This window comes from Podarcis melisellensis, assembly GCF_964234715.1.
Source record: "Podarcis melisellensis genome assembly, chromosome: 7".
Lineage (NCBI taxonomy): Eukaryota > Metazoa > Chordata > Lepidosauria > Squamata > Lacertidae > Podarcis > Podarcis melisellensis.
Genome location: NC_138539.1, coordinates 22168135 through 22187068, shown reverse-complemented (window position 1 = coordinate 22187068; position 18934 = coordinate 22168135). Strand labels below are relative to the sequence as shown.

General features: G+C 41.6%; 1 protein-coding gene and 1 long non-coding RNA gene across 6 annotated transcripts in view; one reads left to right on the top strand and one right to left on the bottom strand.

Annotated features, from left to right (window-relative positions):
• Positions 1-234: 234 nt before the first annotated feature.
• On the bottom strand, positions 235-3937 carry LOC309374224. 2 transcript variants are annotated; one of them, XR_014170417.1, is made up of 4 exons: positions 3802-3937; positions 3285-3484; positions 1960-2026; positions 296-1028 (listed from the first exon to the last, which is right to left on the bottom strand). It is a non-coding gene; the product is annotated as an uncharacterized lncRNA (long non-coding RNA). The 2 variants fall into 2 exon arrangements; XR_014170418.1 differs by lacking the exon at positions 3802-3937 and having other exon boundaries at positions 235-1028; positions 3285-3794.
• FZD6 (frizzled class receptor 6) overlaps positions 3840-18934 on the top strand; it is a 27637-nt gene continuing 12542 nt past the window's right edge. Inside the window, exons 1-4 of one of the 4 annotated variants that reach the window (XM_081918802.1) lie at positions 3840-3939; positions 5264-5642; positions 15517-15713; positions 17244-18261. In XM_081918802.1, the coding sequence (XP_081774928.1) occupies positions 5454-5642; positions 15517-15713; positions 17244-18261 (1404 nt within the window). In that variant the 5' untranslated portion in view covers positions 3840-3939; positions 5264-5453. Of the gene's footprint in view, positions 3972-4132; positions 4266-4527; positions 4649-5263; positions 5643-15516; positions 15714-17243; positions 18262-18934 lie in introns of those variants that run through there. The other 3 variants (XM_081918805.1, XM_081918803.1, XM_081918804.1) reach the window with 3 other exon arrangements.

Here is an 18934-nt window from a genome sequence, read left to right as displayed (position 1 = left end):
TACCTTCCCGCTGGTAAGCGGTCCCTATTTATCTACTTGCACCTGGAGGTGCTTTCAAACTGCTAGGTTGGCAGGCGCTGGGACCGAGCAGCGGGAGCGCACCCCGCCGCAGGGATTCGAACCGCCGACCTTTCGATCAGCAAGTCCTAGGCGCTGAGGCTTTAATCCACAGCGCCACCTGTGTCCCTAGTGTAGATTTTAGCTGTGAGCAAACTCTCTATATACTATACTATACACACACACACACCCTCAATTTTCTCTTTGATTTTTTGTTTTAATTTAATATAAGATACACAATATACAAAAAATTATATCCCCCCCGGTGCCATTCCTTGTGTAACCAAAACAGCACCACACACACACAATAGGAAGGTACTGGCATATTTGGGAAAAACTTGTGGTTTGCAGAAGTACTAAAACGTCAGCAGAAAAACCTAAAGAGGAAAAAGTTCTCAAAAACAACTAAGTGAGGACTAATATATTCAGGGTCTACAAAATACTGCCTGACTGCTGGAGAAAATAAAAGAAAAACTGGAGAGATAATACTATGGGGAAAGTATATAAGTCCCATTGGGTTTAATGGCACTTACTCACAGGTAAGTGGTTATTGGGTTGCAGCTTAAATGTGACAAAAAAATTGAGTGTCAAAACACAAAAACTGAGTGTCTGTTCAGCTTTGCAATTGACATTCAGGAGATTTATTAGTGCCACCTACTGGTTCTTTAAAGTTTTTCTGTTGAATCTAGAGAAATTAAAAGCAATGCCTTAATGACAAATTGATTAAAATAACATTGGGATTAAATTAGATTATAAGTTTTTTTGTTTTGTGTATTAAAAAGGATCTGCCATAAGGAAAAAGGAGACAAGACTTTGTGGTTGTTGTTTTTTTGCAATAGGCATAACAAGGTATGTAGTTGTACCCAGCTGCACCCTACTGCAGATGTAGATACCCAATAAAGTAGACTTGAGGCTTCACTGTGTTTGTGAATGAAAGGATGTCCATGTGTGAAAGAGTGTGCAGAATAATTCTGAAAAAGAGAGGGAATTGGGGGAAATGAACTCATTTATAGGTAATAAGAGCAAATTAATTGTCTTAGGAGTGTCCTGTTGGACAGAAAACTGGGTTCAGATGAGTGATTTTGTGTTCTGGGGCTCAGATCCTGGCTATGCCTTGAGATTATCCATGTTTACAAAATGACAGCCATTTTGTGACTAGCCATGGCAGCCATTTCACAACAGTTTTTTAAATCTCCAAATGTGCCCACAAGTTCAAAAAGACTGGTGACCTATTTCTTGCTCAACTCCAGCCATTAACAACTATTGTAAGAAATGCCACTATTTCTAAGTTGCAATCAAAATAAAAGCCATCAAAACAACAGATAATTCTCCTCTGTTAGGTCTTCATTTTCTCATCCCTACATTTTCTTATCTAAACAGCCTTTAAAAATGGTTTTAGCTACCTAGTAGTGCAAAGTAAGGACTTGCACTACTGTAGTTAAAACATGGTTCGGTTGCTGGCAAAGCAGGAGAAAAATAATTTATTTATTGTGATTCTGCAATTATCTTGTCTATAAATGTTACAACCACCATCTTACTTGTGTGCATCAACCCCATCTATACAAGGCCAAGCCCTGTGAGTCCCAAATTGACCTGGGTAAGGCTCTGGCACTGAATAATCTTGTCTCAGTGCCATCACCTTCCAGTTTGTAATTATGTGTTGGAGTGCCTCTTTCCAGATCTCAAAGCACTATACTGATGCTAATGAAGGTTTGTAAGGGTATTAAATAAAATTATTATCATTCACATTTCATAAAGGCACAGAATGGCAGTTGTGTGACTTGCCCAAGGCTACACAACAAGTCTGTGGCAGAACTGGTTGAGCAACACAGGAGCCTCACATTTCAGTTTTGTGGTGATAATTATCGCAACAATGAAAGGAGAGTTTAGCATGCCACTGACCTTTTGGGAGAGGGCTTCTTTGTTCTGTTTTTGGGTATTTTTAACCCACCTTTGTGTCAAAGGTCCCCTAGGTGGCAAATGATACAATAATCACAATTACAATGAAAAGTAACAAATAAACAAAAACTGGGCTAAAATAATGTTAGAATCACAATATAATTTAAACCATCTGGGCACGTAAGGGCTTTGCCTGGTTCTAAAATAATGTTAAGGTAGGTGTCAGGTAGGCCTATTTGGGATAGACATCACACTAATCGTATCTCTCAGATGACTGCGCTGGTGCATGTGGAAAGAAGACGTGATCATTCAGATACTGAAGTTCCAAGCCATGATCAAAACCAGCACTTTACATTGAGATAGATAGTGGGCAGCTCTCCAGGCTATTCTGTCTTTCTCATCCTCTCAGGGCAAAATTTGAAGGCAAAGATGAAGCAATGAGACATTTTTGGAGGAAAGGGATGAATGAGAACCGCCAGAGGTGGATTTAGGGTGGCATGACCAGTTCCACCACACTGGGTGCAGGGCCTAGGAGGCACTGCAAGAACAGAGCAGAACAGAAGAAAAGAGGCGGGCACGGGAAACCCACAAGGCCTGATCCTTTGTACATTTACTCAGAAGTAAATCCCACTGAAATGGGACGCAGGTGGCGCTGTGGGTTAAAGCCTCAGCGCCTAGGACTTGCTGATCGAAAGGTCGGCGGTTCGAATCCCTGCGGCGGGGTGCGCTCCCGCTGCTCGGTCCCAGCGCCTGCCAACCTAGCAGTTCGAAAGCACCTCCGGGTGCAAGTAGATAAATAGGGACCGCTTACCAGCGGGAAGGTAAACGGCGTTTCCGTGTGCAGCTCTGGCTCGCCAGAGCAGCGATGTCACGCTGGCCACGTGACCCGGAAGTGTCTTCGGACAGCGCTGGCCCCTGGCCTCTTGAGTGAGATGGGCGCACAACCCCAGAGTCTGTCAAGACTGGCCCGTACGGGCAGGGGTACCTTTACCTTTACCTTAAATCCCACTGAATTAAATTGGATTTACCCCTAGGCCACGAAACACAAGGCTGAACAGTTCCTATTTACTTGTCCTTAAATTGAAAAAGGGGGCTCAACATATTGCTATTTTATTATGCTTTAAAAGTGTGGGTTCCCAAAGTTCAATATATTTTAATATCTCAAATGTTTTAAATTAATTTCTCTGGCATCCTATTTACATTTGGAACTACATTCCTATTTATCCAAACCAGAACTACGTCTGAGATTTCCTTTAGTCTTAGAAACACTCTCTACGTCGCTCTCAACAGATTTACTTCAAAATAATAATCTTAACAAATAAACGAACAATCGTCTTGATTTCAATGACAAATAGGCATCTGAGATGTTTCCACTTTCTGGTCTGCTGACACCGGGAGCCAACATTTCGCCCAATACCAAGCTGGGTTGAAACAAAATGCAGAATGAGGAGACACCGTCGGTGTGCGGGTTAACAGCAAAGTGCACTCTGGCATTTTGGCATGCAGGTGAAGAATATCATTTGCCCACCTTTAAAAAAAGAAAAGAAATAGCACAGAAGGAAGATAAGCTTGTGATCTCGTAGTCCTCCCTCTCCATTAAGCTAATTTCCTACTTTCAAAGGTTTATCTGCCTTAAAAAAAAAAAAAAAGCGGAGGAGCATTAGAAACGCGATTCCTCCTCTCTCGTGGTCATTTCCACCCCTTTTCCCCCCGCGAGGGGAAGGGGAAGAGACGTTGGTGAGGCGCCGCCATCTTGGTGGAGAGGAGAGAGGGGGAGGCGGGAGCGGGGAGGGGATCCGGGTGGCCCGAAGAAGGTGCGCAGCACCGCCCCCTCGCCCTTCTCACCGGTCGTTCAAATATCGCGCGATTCTTCTTAGCACCACCACCACCACCACCTCCCTATCTCGGCTGGCTGGCCCTGCATTCTGTCTCCGAAAGGACCCGTGAGCCCGCGCGGCCGTTGGCGCCCTGAGGCGAGTCCAGGTGAGGCGCCGGCTCTCTGCCAAGCGGCTCAGGTGAGGGACGGGGGCGTGGCTTGGCGCCCAGCTGCCCGCCCCCCCGCCCCCTCCGCTGTGGTTTCTTCCCGTCTGAGGGACGCGACGGGACGGGGTAGCGACGACGCCTTGTGTTGGCATGTGGGGCGGCCGCCGAATAGAGGCAGGTTGGAGAGTGTTTCTTCTTCTTCTTCTCCTGCGCTGAGGGCGGCGTTGGAGAAGTATAAGAGGCCGTTTGTTTGGAGGACTTAATTAAATCCGGGTTTTCTGTTCCTCTCTACGTCCTCAGCATCTTGAAAAAATGCTCCATGGCAGGTAATGCCACTTCGAAGAGCTTTCAGGGCAAAGTCGTTGGCGGGCTCTCTCATTTCAAGTCTTCCCCACATGAAATAGCTGTATGAGGACAAGAGAAAAGTCACGAAACGGGGTTTGAGTTTTCCAGAGCCTTTCTAGCAGGCCGTCTCTAAGGTGGTAAAGCAGGGAGGGAAAATGCTGGCTGCAGTTCAAGCTGTGGAGGCATTGTGGAGGAAAGGAAGGAAGGGAGTTGGTTTTTGAGGCGGAGAGAGACTCGGTAGTTGCAAAGTGTGGGCGGAATGGGGCTTAAAACGTACCTGTTAGAATAGATCGTACCTCTCTCTCTTATTCACGTTGTAACGTGAGCTTTCTCCCCTCTGAAATGTCTGCCGTCAGCTTAATTGGTATGTAGGCATCTTTCCCTCTTTTGGTTCATCTGCGCGATGAGGAAGAAGTTTCAGAGCTCTCCAGTCAGCGCAGCAATGCAAACAGTTCTTTTGCAAACCACATTGTAAACTATAAATGTATTGGCTGTATTGAGGGCCCTCCTGTAAACTTGTATGTTGACGTTTGCTGCTTATATGGAAGATGTCTAAATTATATGTTTAGAAGTTATGACTGACCTACATTTTGAAAATTGGAGTGTGTCTTTCAAGTTTCTGATGTTGTTTCTGAGAAATTTACCCTGTGGGGTTTAGTTCTTCGTAACATGTAGTATGTCTTTGTAGCTGCAATCCCAAGTAATCTTCGTTGAATGTAGTGAGACTTATTTCTGAATGAACATGCATAGGCTTGTACTGTGCAGAATAGTAACTGATTATTAGCTGAGCTATCCTGATTGTCACTGCTGTCAACGACTGATCCAGTTGCCTTTTGCCTTGAGGAGGTGTAGGGTAATAATAGCCTACCTTATTTCTAAAAGTATTTGTAAGCTTTTGCCTTTTAAAGTTCTATTTGATGTATTTCAAAGATCTTGAAGCAGTTACAGCTATTGTTAACTGTTCTTTTTTCCTTTACAGTGCGCAAATGGCGAAGTTTATCTTTCAAGTAATCGAGACAGGCAGATGAGAATATGAAGAGAAACAGGAAATCCAGTCTTGCCATTTCATTGCAGTCTCTGAGAAATTAAAAAAGGAATATGTGTTTACTTTGACTGTGAACAAAGTATCCTGTGGAGAAGCTGATCATGACACAACACTGAAGTGTGAAATGCTTGGGAAGATGGGTATCTTTGTACTTCTGACTTTGAGCTTAATCTTAAACTTGACACATGGGCATAGCTTATTCACATGTGAACCCATTACTATCCCAAGATGTTCTGGAATGGCCTACAATATGACATTTTTTCCCAATGTGATGGGGCACTATGATCAGCAAACTGCAGCTGCCAGAATGGGGGTGAGTTGTTCTTTCTCTATCGTACATGCTATAAATATTTTTTCTGTTATATGTACAAATGTGATTCTGTCAGTAAAAAGAATTCTAGGTAAGACATGTTCAATATTACACATTATGAGGAAAAACCTAGTGTTCTGAAACAAACATAAAGAGAGAGATGCAGGTACAAACATAACAGTATGGGCATGTGACCAGATTTTAGGGTCTATTCTTACATGGTTTGAGCCTGAAAATTTACAAAAGAGCTCCTACATCCTGTCTGAATAAATGTATAGAAGATCTTCTGTGTTACCTTTTTAAATCTTCAAAGTGTTTAGTCATCTGAGCTTCCTGACTGTTTATATCTGGCGACCTTGTGCTGTATCCCCTCAGGCCAGTGGCATCTGCATGCAGTTGGCATAAAAATTCATTGCTGCCCATAAAGTTCTAAAATATGAGATGCATCTCTTCCACAGATCTCCTAACTGTGTATAAAAGCATAGGTGTAGTAACTCCTCAAATAGGTTTTGTTCATTATGCTAAATGAAAGGAGTGTTAAGCTTCTCTGAAGTTTATTCTTGTCTCTAACATACTCCTTCAGTTACAGGTAGGTAGCCATGTTGGTCTGCCATAGTCGAAACAAAATTTAAAAATTCCTTCCAGTAGCACCTTAGAGACCAACTAAGTTTGTTATTGGTATGAGCTTTTGTGTGCATGAAGAAGTGTCTGTGCACACAAAAGCTCATACCAATAACAAACTTAGTTGGTCTTTAAGGTGCTACTGGAAGGATTTTTTTTATACTCCTTCAGACTAGACATTCACAATTGTCCATGGTGCAATTGACCAAACATGCCTGTGAATTAGGGATGTAATCTAATTTTTTTAAAAAGAAACTTAACCATGTGAGTTTGAGTCAATTAATCCATGAATTGTTAGAAGGTGCATAAATTTCCATGGGATTTTTTTTCTAAAGAAAAAAGTACTTTAAAAATATGCATATTTTTCAGCAGGCTGTGTCAGAAGAAATTCTTTTTTCTGTCATGGAAGGCAATACCTTTTTTAAATAGTGGTGATTACTATGTACAATGCTTTTCAGTAATTGTAGTGAACATTAATTACAATTTTGAAGCAATGTAGGATGTCTTTTTCTTGATCTAAATATTTTTAATAGTTTGACTAAGCGCATCTGCCTGCTTGCTGATCCTTTCTCTCTAGGTGGTGCAGCTATAGAGCGTTGGTAATGGAAAAAGCAGACATCTCTCATGTGATCACCTGCACTCTCCCTCTGCATGGTACAGTGGTGAGGAATGAGCCCAATTGTCCTCACCATTCCACCAGCTTTGAGAGCATGAGCATGAAGAGACAATAGGGTCAAGGATAGGGCAAGTGATAGTTGCCTCTGAATGCCCAATTATCCTCTCCCTCTAGAAGCCTAAACCTGCTCATGTGTTCTTCCTTTGGGTGCTTGAGCTGGAAGAATTAGGCCCAGCAAAGCAGCTGATGTTCTTTGGAGGAGCAGTCACCACTTCTGCTTACTGGGCAGTATTGCGGCAAAAATTGGACCCACACACCCTGCCATCCACAGGGAGAGTGCTGTTTAGTGAGTGGTTGCTGCTTCCATGACTAGAGGTCTGTGCTGCACTGCCCAGAGAGATGGGTAAGCAAGTTGGCAGAGGCAACTTCTTGAGATTTCTTGCCAAGTGGTACCATGGGCCCAGTCCTCCCTATGTCAGTGTCTATACCATGAGCAAGAGAGGTAGTGAGAGCAGCTGCTGCTTTTCTTTGCTTGTGGATGGAGGAGGTGTTGAGGGTGGTTTCTGTGGGCTTCCTGGCTAGGATGTTCTTCCTCCTTCCGGCACTTCAGCCTCTGCTACAGAGCAGGGGAAAGGAGAAGAGATTGCTGTTTAGTGTTTGCCAGTTTTAATATGTATGTGTTAGTGTTTATTTTAAATATTAACATTTATAATAAGTCTCCAAAAGCATTAAACTGTGAATCTCCCCAGGTAGACTTTGGATATTTGGAATAAGAACACGAGTGAGGGGCACATTGGTATTTTCATCCTTCGCTTCCCCTCCCATTTCACCTGGAAGGAAGATGTGCATCCTTCAACCATCTGTACTGTTGAATCCTTATTCTGATTTCTGTCAGACACTTCTAGTTTTGGTGGTATATATTTTGGTGGTGTTTTCTGATATCTAAAGATTTCTAAGCACAAGCAAATATTTGTTTGTGACAGGAAAATTAAGGTACCTGTGCAATTAGAAATTGCACTGAAGCATTCCTTATTCTCTTGTAATATAACCGTGACAAGTCAGTGCATGTAGGAATGGAGAACAAAACTAAAGGATATGTCTTCTAATGTTGCAGTTCTAAGCACACTTTCTTGGAGCATATCCTATTGAAGCTAGAGGCACTTGCTTCCGAGTAAGCTTGCATGGGACTGTGCTGTAAAACAAGACTAAAACACTAATAAGTAGACAGATTTTTAGCTCTGTATATGAGCATCCATCAGAGCTAATGAACAAAGTGCTAAGTAAGGTAACATTAAGACATAAACAAAACAAAACTCATGCTAGATGGAAGTCTAAACAGGCTGTGTAAGGAGCCTCAGTGTCATAGTAAAGTTTTATGAGTGATAAAAGTAAAATTCAGTGATGGAACTATTGGAAGGGAGTTTGAAAAAATGTAGAAAACATTGAAACTTTGTAATGCTATTATATACAACTATGGTGTACCTGCTTTTGGAATACTTTGTATGCTTTTGGTTGGAATTATTAGGGAGAGGATTTGAAAGCAGCAGCAAGTACAGCAATATAAAAATATAGTGTACCCACTTTAGAATATTTTGTGCAACTTTTGTGTAGTCCTACAAAAAGAACTTGAAAAGGTAGAGAAAATGGTAACTATAGTGATAATGGCATGATGATGATGACTCATCCTTTAAAAGTCTTCATGTCTTTAGCCATTGTCGTCATTCTCTGATTGTGAGCTTTTCCAGGGTATCCACCTGCCACTATTTGAGAAAACAACAAAAAGTCTTGTAACACCTTAAAGACCAACACATACAGAGAGAGCACATGATGAAAGCATGAAGAAAAGGAAAATTAAACAAGTAGAAGAGTTGATAACTGAAATAATAGGTTTAAGCTGTTTTGATCCATAAAGATAATTCTCTGCACCATGCATTGCTACTGTGAAATTGCTATCCTGATAGTCCTCAAAAACTATTTCTATAATGCTTCTTTGTTTCAGATAGGTTAACTTTGCATAATGCTTTCGGTCAGGCTAAATTGTCATGCATTTAAGCAGTCTTCAACCTCGGCCAGTTTTATATTGTAATAGCTCAGTGGCATCAGCATACTGGTGATGAAACTGCTTCATCCCAAATCAATGCAGTCCACTTTTAGTTGTGACTAATAGCTCAGTTATTGGCTCTGCTTTGCTCCTTCCTTTGAGTGTTTGTTCCTGACTGGAATGTGTCCTTGAGCTCTGATAATGTTTCTTGCCTGCCTGAATAGAAGATAGAGAGGGGTATGTAGGAATTAGTATACTGTACAAATAAAATATTCATTGTCCATTGCTTTGCCCACTTTTGCCTGTGACCCCTGGAAGGTTTCCCAGAAGGGAATGCAGCCCCCCGACCAAAGCCAGCTTGCTCGTGAGGTGGGATGAAGTGCCCACTTCAGGTGGCAGAAGCACAAGAGGCAGTGTTTCGCCCACCCCACTGATTCCACCATCGCCAGAATACCCTCCCCTCTTGCCAGTGAGAGGGAGGCATTCCAGCATGTGGTGTTGCACCTTGTCTTCCCTGTTCCTGGGCAGAGAAGCCAAGCAGCAACGCTTTGTGGAATTGCTCCGGCAGTGGTGGGGGGTGCAGCAACAGAAGCGGTGAGAGGGTGTGGGAGCACAGGGCAGCAATTCCCATTTTGCCTTAGGATGGTAATGAAATGGGAGGGGCTGCTCTTCTGACTGAAAGTTTCCTCATCCCTGTATTATAGCAAGATAAGCTGCTAGTGCAAGCAGCCTGTATGCTCATTTGATATGGAGAAAAAAATGACTTCTTGTACATTTTGGGGTTGGGGTTGTTTTTCTGCATGGATCTGAGGATGCTTCTCAGGAAAAATAAAAAATATTAAGCTTTTGTATTTGTGCAAGGAGGGGACATCTCTTTTTACATGTACCCCATCAAATTGCAGTTCAGTATGCCATCTGATAACTAGATTGAAAATGGTTTAGACCTAAGTCCCTCCTTGGAAGTCAGTGTTCAGAGCTATGACCATGAGTATTATAAACTCTAAAACCACTGCTAATGGTGCCTCATAACTCACACCCAAGTGACTCTCCTCAGTTACTCATAAATCTGTACTTAGCGGTTCTCTCTGACCAAATGAATTTCTAACTTAGTTGCAAGTAGGGAGAATAAATTATCACTTGAAGTTAAGGGTTGATTTGCTATCCCATCAGTTTGTTAAGATAACTGCAAATACATTTTAATGTATCAACTGAACATTGCTGTCTGCTTTACATAACTGAATCTTCACGATGGAGATGAATTTTTAAAAATTAGTTCTGGGTATGGAAAGTAGCTGATGGGCAGCCTTGTGTGAGTCGCATTTCTCAACAATAGTTCCCGGTCTGGGAATGAGATCTCCTGCTCGGATTTGTTGAGAAGGTGAAAATATTACGGATTTTAAATATATGTGCTATTCCAGGAAATCTTTGGTATTCATTTTTTTATCAATATTTTATATAAGTTCCTTACCAAAAAAGAGAACCTAATTTTATTTTCCAGGAAAACAACAACTCCCTTTCAATTATCAGTTCTAATACAAGCTGCTTTGGGATTATAAAGCTGTAATTCATGTCATGGACATAGTTTAATAGCCACAGTGGCAAATAAAGGCCTTGTTTTAAAATCATAGATAAAAATGCAAACCAGATATGACCCAGCTAAAATCCTATGGCATACTGTTCTATTTCTTTAGTTCAGAAGTTGCCACTTCCATGTTGAGAGATACTATTGGTAGATGTACAGGTGTACTTTTTCTTTCTGTATAAGGTTGGTAGGTGAGAGAAGGAACCAGTTGGGTTGGAGACTGCAACACTCTTGTCAAAATTCTAAATGTTTCCATGGCCCCTGTGTGCATTGTATGCATGGAGTTACCCCAACCTTGCAAGAAACTTGTGACTCTGCCCAAAGTTTCACTCTCTTCAGTCTGAGGGGGGATATGGACTCAGCTCTCCCTGGTCAAAGTCGAGTGCTCCAACTGCTCTGGATCTTGAAACTTCTCTTGGGACATGGTCCATTAAACTTAAAATATAACTAGAGGTCTGTATAGGCAGTACTGTCACAGTTGCTTAACAAACAGTTTAATTAGGTAATGTGCTTACTAGGAAGTTGCATTGCAAAGCAGAATGATTAGTCCCCTAACTTAAGTTGTAGAGGTTTGAAAAGCTAGCTTGGAAGTCAGGCTTGCTTTATGTGAAGTAATGCATATACATAGGTTAGAAAGGGATAATACATGTGATTAAGAGAAAAGCTATTTTTAAACATCATTCTTTCCTTTTGGAGAAAGTGAATGATGCTGCGCCTCCAGTTCACGCAAATGTGACTTGTCTTGCTGAATGTGTGTAGTTTCCAAGTCCAGTGTTTTAACTTTAATACATTAGACCAGGGGTTGCTAACGCTTTTGGGCCTGTGGATGCAGGTAGACTTCTGAGAAAAGGTTGTGGGCACCAGTCACACTTCATCTCACCATTGTAAGAATTGAAAGGTGCACTAGCTGCCTAGCCAAGAGATTATCCCCTCCTATCCATGCACATGCATGCACACAGACACACTTACATGCATACATATGTTTACACACATGTGATGCATCTGCGCCCACACACTCTCCCTCAGCCAAGCAGCTAGACTTGAAAAGGGTTAATTTCCCCCCAAGCCTAATTAAGGATGAGTGATATTTCTGGAGAGTGCAGCTAGGGAGGGAAGTTCCAAGGCCACATTGTTCAGCTTTCTCCCCAGCTGCAGTTGACAGGAAGACCACCCCTCCTCCATGCCACAGCAATTGTAGCATAGGGAGCATTTTTTTAATGGCCCACAGCTTTGAAGGGTTTTTCTCGCCTTGCTGTGGAACACCACTCATCACCCCTGCCAAAGCACTGTGGGCTACCACAGATGGGTTTTTGAAACCTAATTTCAGCAGGAGGGTGGTGATACTGCTGTTGCCAGATTGGGAGGTGTCAAGGTCCTCCTATGGACACTAGGGGCAGCCTTGGTGTGTGCAGTGCCTGTGCACACAACTTTCTAGTTGCAGTGGCTGATGTAAGTAGACTGACATATCTTATATTCCACCCAGAAACCCATGCTGCTGTCTTGGATCCAGTAATTTTGCTGGTGACTCATTAGTATGGTTTGGTGCCCAGTTGCCAGACTGTAGTTTGGTAGTGATGAGCACGCCATAGGCTTGCCTACTCCTCTTCCTTCACCCTTCCTAATTAGCTTTAATTGAGGTCAGTGTTACATCTAACTGGCATGATTGCATTACCACTAATCATAGTTGGCTTGTAACCAGAGACAAGGACTTGAGGTGCTGACCTAGAGAGGGTGAGAGCCGAAAGGGGATGGGAAGAATGCTTCTGAATGTTCAGTTACCAAACTATGGTTTGACAATTAAACTTTAATGGATACTCTTGTCTAAGGCAAGTAATTGCCTTGTCTGTCACTCATATGGCCTCCCTGGCATTTGATTGGAACCTTTCAACTGATTTCACTTGCATTAAACCCAGAGAAACACCTTCACAGTTCTAAGATCACAAGGCAGTTGCATCTGTGAATATGCCGTGTATAAATGTTGAAAGCTGCAATAATTACATCATCTTGATCCTGATAGTGTGGTATAAATGTAGGGGATAATTTGCTGGTTTTAGCCAGGAGAAGTTTGGATTCAAATCCATACATATACATGAAGCTCTTTGGGTGGTCTTGAGCATGTTTGTGGACTTAATTAGATAAACTTTGTTAGGTACAAAACCAATTTTTCAGTAGCACCAAGGGCTACTGGGGAAAAGAAAACCCATGGTTTCTTTCTGTTTCTTTGTCCTAAGATAAGTGGGGGTAAGATTGGAACCTAAATTAAGTTATTGCAATGGTTATTGATTGCCTCAGGCCTTGCTGCTGAGGCAGTGTACAGTCTGCAGCGCAGTGTGGTTTAAACATTTATACCTGATAATACATGTATGCTCCCCCATCTTCCCCAAAATGAAATTGGCTTCTCTGCATCCCATGATGAATTCTGTTATCAAGAAAGTATGAAAAAAGTAGAAGTACCTATACTCTTCCATTCAGTCATGTACTTTTCTCCTGGGAGAAATTGGGAGCAGGTCATAATCTACATATTCCCATTCTCTCCTCTTTCCTTTAGCGAGCAGTAATTTGAACACCAAATTTCCCCAGACCCTGAGAGACAAAACCCTCTTTAAATACTTAAGAAACAATTCTTAATTTCCTGTGGAAGAATGATCTCAGTTATTGTGCATTCCACCACCCTCTCTATGCTAACAATTCAACTAGAGAATGTGTTTTCCTCTGCTCTTGTTGTTGATGGTTGTTGGGAAACGTGGACTTCCCACGTTTATGGAAAGTTTCCAGTTGGCCTATTTAATGTATATGAACAGTAGAGGGAAAATATGTCTATTTATGCATCTTCCAGATGGCCATTGAATATAATAAGCAAAATAAAATTATTTCATGTAGGTAAGTATAGAACCTGGTACTTTGGAAAGCGTCATCTGTCACTTTTAACAACTAGCAGAAGGAAATTACCGAATGCAAAGTGAGCAATAGGGCTCTGGATATTTAATTAAACATGTAACATGGTTACAAGAAACAAAATATGATGTGACTACTAGAGTATTCACAGTAGAAACCTGGAATTTATTACAGTGGCAGCAGCTACATTTCCTCATCCAACTGTTGCTGTCAGGTGTGGTTGTGTGTATATAAATACATATACACTTATTTCTTGTTATCTCCCCACCCCCAACATTTGATGCCTGCTAAAAATATTATTGTTTAAACAAGCCTACACAGATGCTTAGAAAGTTGAAGTAATTTTAATCTGTTTTAGTATTTTAAGTTTTGTATGTGTTCAAGTAGGGTTGTATTTTTTTTCCTTGATTTTTTTTCTTTTATCTTGTAAACTACTTTGAGGGGTTTTTTTACAGTCAAGCAGTGCATAAATTTTATGAAATAAATAAAATAAACAGATGAAGTAATTGAATTGAATTTTTGAATTGAATTTACTTTATTACGGTCACAGACCAGCATAAGCAAAACATCTAAATAAATAGCATAACATTGTGAGTCTAAGCGGATAATTGTTAAATAAATGGGAGCAAGAACCAAATGTAGATTAAAACATATACCTTACATAGAATATTTAATTAAGCATAAATAACAGATGAGTAAAATCTGATAATAAAAATTAAAAAGACCAGTTAAAACAGCTATATGGGGTGAGGCTTCAGAAGTGTGGAACTAACAATATGGGCCTATCATGGCAGCGCAAAATCTGGTGATTGAATATGTGACTTCTGGGCTTTCGTCCTATAGTAATAGGGAGATGTTGTGTTGTTCTGAACACCCAGGGAACTTATATAAGATGGGTTGGATAAAACTAGTTCGAATGTTTACTTACCTGGCAGGGGAGACACCTTGATCATGATGAAGTCATTCTATGCGTACATTCCTTAAACAAAGAGTCTATATATGCCTATAGAATTAAACTCTCAAAAGCCTTTTGGTGCTGAATTTCTTGCTCTGTGGGCTTGCTTTTTTGGTCAAGTTTTTTATTATTTCATTTTATAATGCATATAGAGCAAAGAGAACAATTATAACAGCAGATGAAAATTAAAAGATGAAAAACAAAACTATAAAATAGGCATGAGTACAGTTGCTCATGGGTTAAAATAACAAAGTCCAGGTAAAGACTATCAGTGTTATCAGATTATCAAGTATAGTTCTAGATTTACCAGGCTTGTCTTCAAAGAGGTTTGTCTTGGAAATGATGGTTCTTATATGCTAAATCATATAAAATGTGTCTGGAAGTTATAGTCCTTGTTGAAATCTCAAATTATGCGTGGTTTTACCCCACTATACATATATTCCAGAGGTGAGTGGTACCATGTCCAGTGTAAGATTTTGGGCTGTTTTACATTGAGTTGCAATGACTGTTCTTGCTGCCAAGATCATATAGGACCAATTCTTTTTGACAATATATTTACATTGGTTTCATAAAAAATATTCAGTAACATTAATTTTGGACAAGAAACAATAGTTTCTTTAGTAATGTTGATCATTTCTGTCAAAATTAAATTCCAGAAATCTTGCACAGTCTATGGCTGCTGCAGTGGGCTTCTGTGGTTCTCCCTGGAGCCAACTGCTTCCTGATGTTTTAAAAAGTTTTATGTTGACCACGTTAAAGATAGATGGGAGTTGCATGAATCTAACTGGAAAGAACTTGCAAGGTGCAAATGTCCAAATTCAATGTTTTGTAGTCACATCTTTCAGTTTGGTGCACACTCCAGTTTTTTTATATATACTTCCAAACTTACCTTTCCTCTGCTCAGCAAGATGCTCAAGATGCTTTCCCTATGCAGGGCAACAGCAGCAGTAGGAGAGATGGGGAAATGTGAAACATGGCTATTGGCAGAGGCAGATGAGAGAAGATGAGCTGGAGTGCCCTCAACCTCCATTTAAACACTTGTTCCACTTCTGAAATCTCATGATTTACTAATCTTTTGTAACTCAAGTTCTGTAACAAGACAGTGTCAGTTTTACAAGAAAACTTTGTAGATGTGCTAATCAAAGTATCATTTTCCCTCTCCCAAAGGATTTCCTTCCTCTTCTGAATGTCCAGTGCTCACCAGATATTCATGCATTTCTTTGCAAAGCATTTGTGCCTGCCTGTTTGGATCAATCGCGTGTGATTCACCCATGCCGAAGTCTCTGTGAAAGAGTGTACTCTGACTGTAAACAAGTGATAAACACTTTTGGAATTAATTGGAATGAGGAACTTGAATGCAGCAGGTACAGTGTTTTTAATTCTCTTTATTTCCAATGGATTTTACTCTGGCCTAAGACAAAGTCCTAATCCATACATTCATGCAATAAACTTCTCTTTGATTGTTACATATCAGCGTGTGTGCCTCCTCCACACAGATGATCTTCTGTATAAACGGGTGCTCTTGGTTGCAATCAATTTATGTGATGACACCCATCACCCCGAATGCATGCGGTTCTTCCATTCCCCCCTTTTTCTGAGGGGGAACAGTTGTGAATTGGACTCCCCAAGATTATTTGTGATGAGAAGAGTGTGCCTGCTCTTTCAAGGGGAGAGGAGCACTGCCAGGTTTATGAGTATGCTTGGACCAAGTGTATATCTGATGAAGTGAATAAGCAAATTTGCTTTGCATATATATTTCAACCTAGACTGTTCAACTTTTCCGTTCTCTTCTGTACAAGCTCTTTAGTGCTTTGGATTCTTGCTCATCCATATAGGAAACAGAGGTCATTACAGGACTAGCATGCATGGTAGTTGGTAAACAGCAGTTGAGGTGAGGAAGACTGAAGAATTAGGAAAAACTCATACCTTGAGCCCCCATCTCCTCAAAGATGAAGCACTTTGGAAGGAGAACTTTATTGTTTCCTTTTCTTCTGCCATGGTCATAAAGCACATAATATGATATCGCCTATAAAGGACAACATGTGCATTTGGAGGCCACTTTATTTTAAAAGTATTTATAAATAGCTTTAATACTTTTTAAAAAATCTATGTGTTATACAACATATAAAGCAAGTCATGTCTGGGTAGCTCAGTTGGTTAAAGCATGGTGCTGATAATGCCAAGGTTACAGGTCTGATCCCCTATGGAACAGCTGCATATTTACAGGAGGCTGGACTAGATGGTTCTCATGGTCCCTTACTTCTCTACAATTCTATGATTTTATGGCTGCATCTCTCAGGCAAGTGTTTGGCCTCAGCTATACTTGCTTTGGAAAACTCTTACAATGACTACTCCAGTTCACTCTTCCTGGAGCTGCCTTGAAAGATGCTTGGAAGAATGCTGTGAGTTGCCTCTTGACTGGCAAAGGCCACAGCTATTTTAGCATACCTGTACTGGCTTTCTGTTAGCTTCTAGGCCCTTTACAAAGTGCTAATGAAAACTATTAAAAAAACCTACCTGGTCTGGGGTCTGCATAGACAAGCATTTCCTCTCATATGTACCTCCCTGCTCCCTCAGATCTGTGGGCATGCACTGCTTCAAAGGGCAATTTGTCCAGGGCTTTAATCCCTGCCAAATTGGCAGACAGGGACTGAATCCTACTGCCTTGGCTGCGCAATCTTGGAGCCCCTGATGGAGCAAGATTGGCCTGCTAGCTGGAGGGTCCTTGCCCTTGTAATTGAGGTTAGGTTTCCTTTTTAAAAAAAATCTGTTTTTATTCTTTGCGATCCCAGTCCCAGTCTAGTTTGATAACCAAGCATCTGAAGTATGTGCTCTGAGCCTCTAGGCAAATAGCACTGAGTGGTCCCTCTGCATTTTCTCTCTTTCCTTTCTAGGTTGGAGGATTGTGATGAAACTGCTGCTGTCACTCCTTCTCTCACTACAAAATCTCATGACACTAAGAAGACTCCAGGACAGCCCAGAAGGGATTATGGATTTTGGTGTCCACGTCATCTGCAGACCTCCAGTGGCCAAGGCTACAAGTTTTTGGGAATTGATCAGTGTGCTCCCCCCTGTCCCAACATGTATTTCAGTAATCATGAGCTAGACGTCGCCAAAAGCTTCATTGGGATCGTTTCAATTTTTTGCCTTTGCGCAACTCTGTTCACATTCCTAACATTTTTGATTGATGTTAAGCGGTTCAGATATCCAGAGAGGCCAATAATATACTATTCTGTTTGTTACAGCATAGTGTCTCTGGTATACTTCCTTGGGTTTGTCCTGGGAAACAGAACTGCCTGTAATAAGGTAGATGAAAAACTGCAGCTTGGAGAGACAGTTGTTCTTGGTTCTCAGAACAAAGCCTGCACAATTGTTTTTATGGCTCTGTACTTTTTCACCATGGCTGGAACTGTGTGGTGGGTGATCCTCACAGTCACTTGGTTCCTAGCTGCTGGACGAAAGTGGAGCTGTGAAGCTATTGAGCAAAAGGCAATGTGGTTCCATGCAATTGCCTGGGGCATGCCTGGCTTTCTCACCATTATGCTTCTTGCCATGAACAAAGTGGAAGGTGACAACATCAGCGGTGTTTGTTTCGTTGGCCTCTATGACCTGGATGCTTCCAGATACTTTGTCCTTTTGCCTTTGTGCCTTTGTGTCTTTGTTGGATTGTCTCTCCTCTTAGCAGGCATAATTTCTCTAAATCATGTGCGGCAAGTTATACAGAATGATGGCAGGAATCAAGAAAAGCTGAAGAAATTCATGATTCGAATCGGTGTCTTCAGTGGCTTATACCTGGTACCTTTAGTGATGCTCTTGGGATGTTATATCTACGAGCAGGTGTACAGGAAGATCTGGGAAACCACTTGGGTTTATGACCATTGTGTTAAGTTCCATATACCTTGCCCTTATCAGGTAAGAGTGAAATACTTGCACAATTTATACCTCAATAATTAAGAATATTGGTATCTCTTAATGCTGCTGCACATGTATACAATGCTGGGGATTTGACTGCAGCAACAACTTGTGGGGTGCCTCAGGGTTCTGTCCTCTCCCCCATGATTTTCAACATCTACATGCAGCCACTGGGAGAGATCATCAGGAGGTTTGGGCTGGGTGTTCATCAGTATGCAGATGATACCCAGCTCTACCTCTCTTTTAAATCAGAACCAGTGAGGGCAGTGAAGGTCCTGTGTGAGTGTCTGGAGGCGGTTGGAGGATGGATGGCGGCTAACAGATTGAGGTTGAATCCTGACAAGACAGAAGTACTGTTTCTGGGGGACAGGAGGCGGGCAGGTGTGGAGGATTCCCTGGTCCTGAATGGGGTAACTGTGCCCCTGAAGGACCAGGTGCGCAGCCTGGGAGTCATTTTGGACTCACAGCTGTCCATGGAGGCACAGGTTAAATCTGTGTCCAGGGCAGCTGTTTACCAGCTCCATCTGGTACGTAGGCTGAGACCCTATCTGCCTGCGGACTGTCTCGCCAGAGTGGTGCATGCTCTGGTTATCTCCCGCTTGGACTACTGCAATGCACTCTACGTGGGGCTACCTTTGAAGGTGACTCGGAAACTACAACTAATCCAGAATGC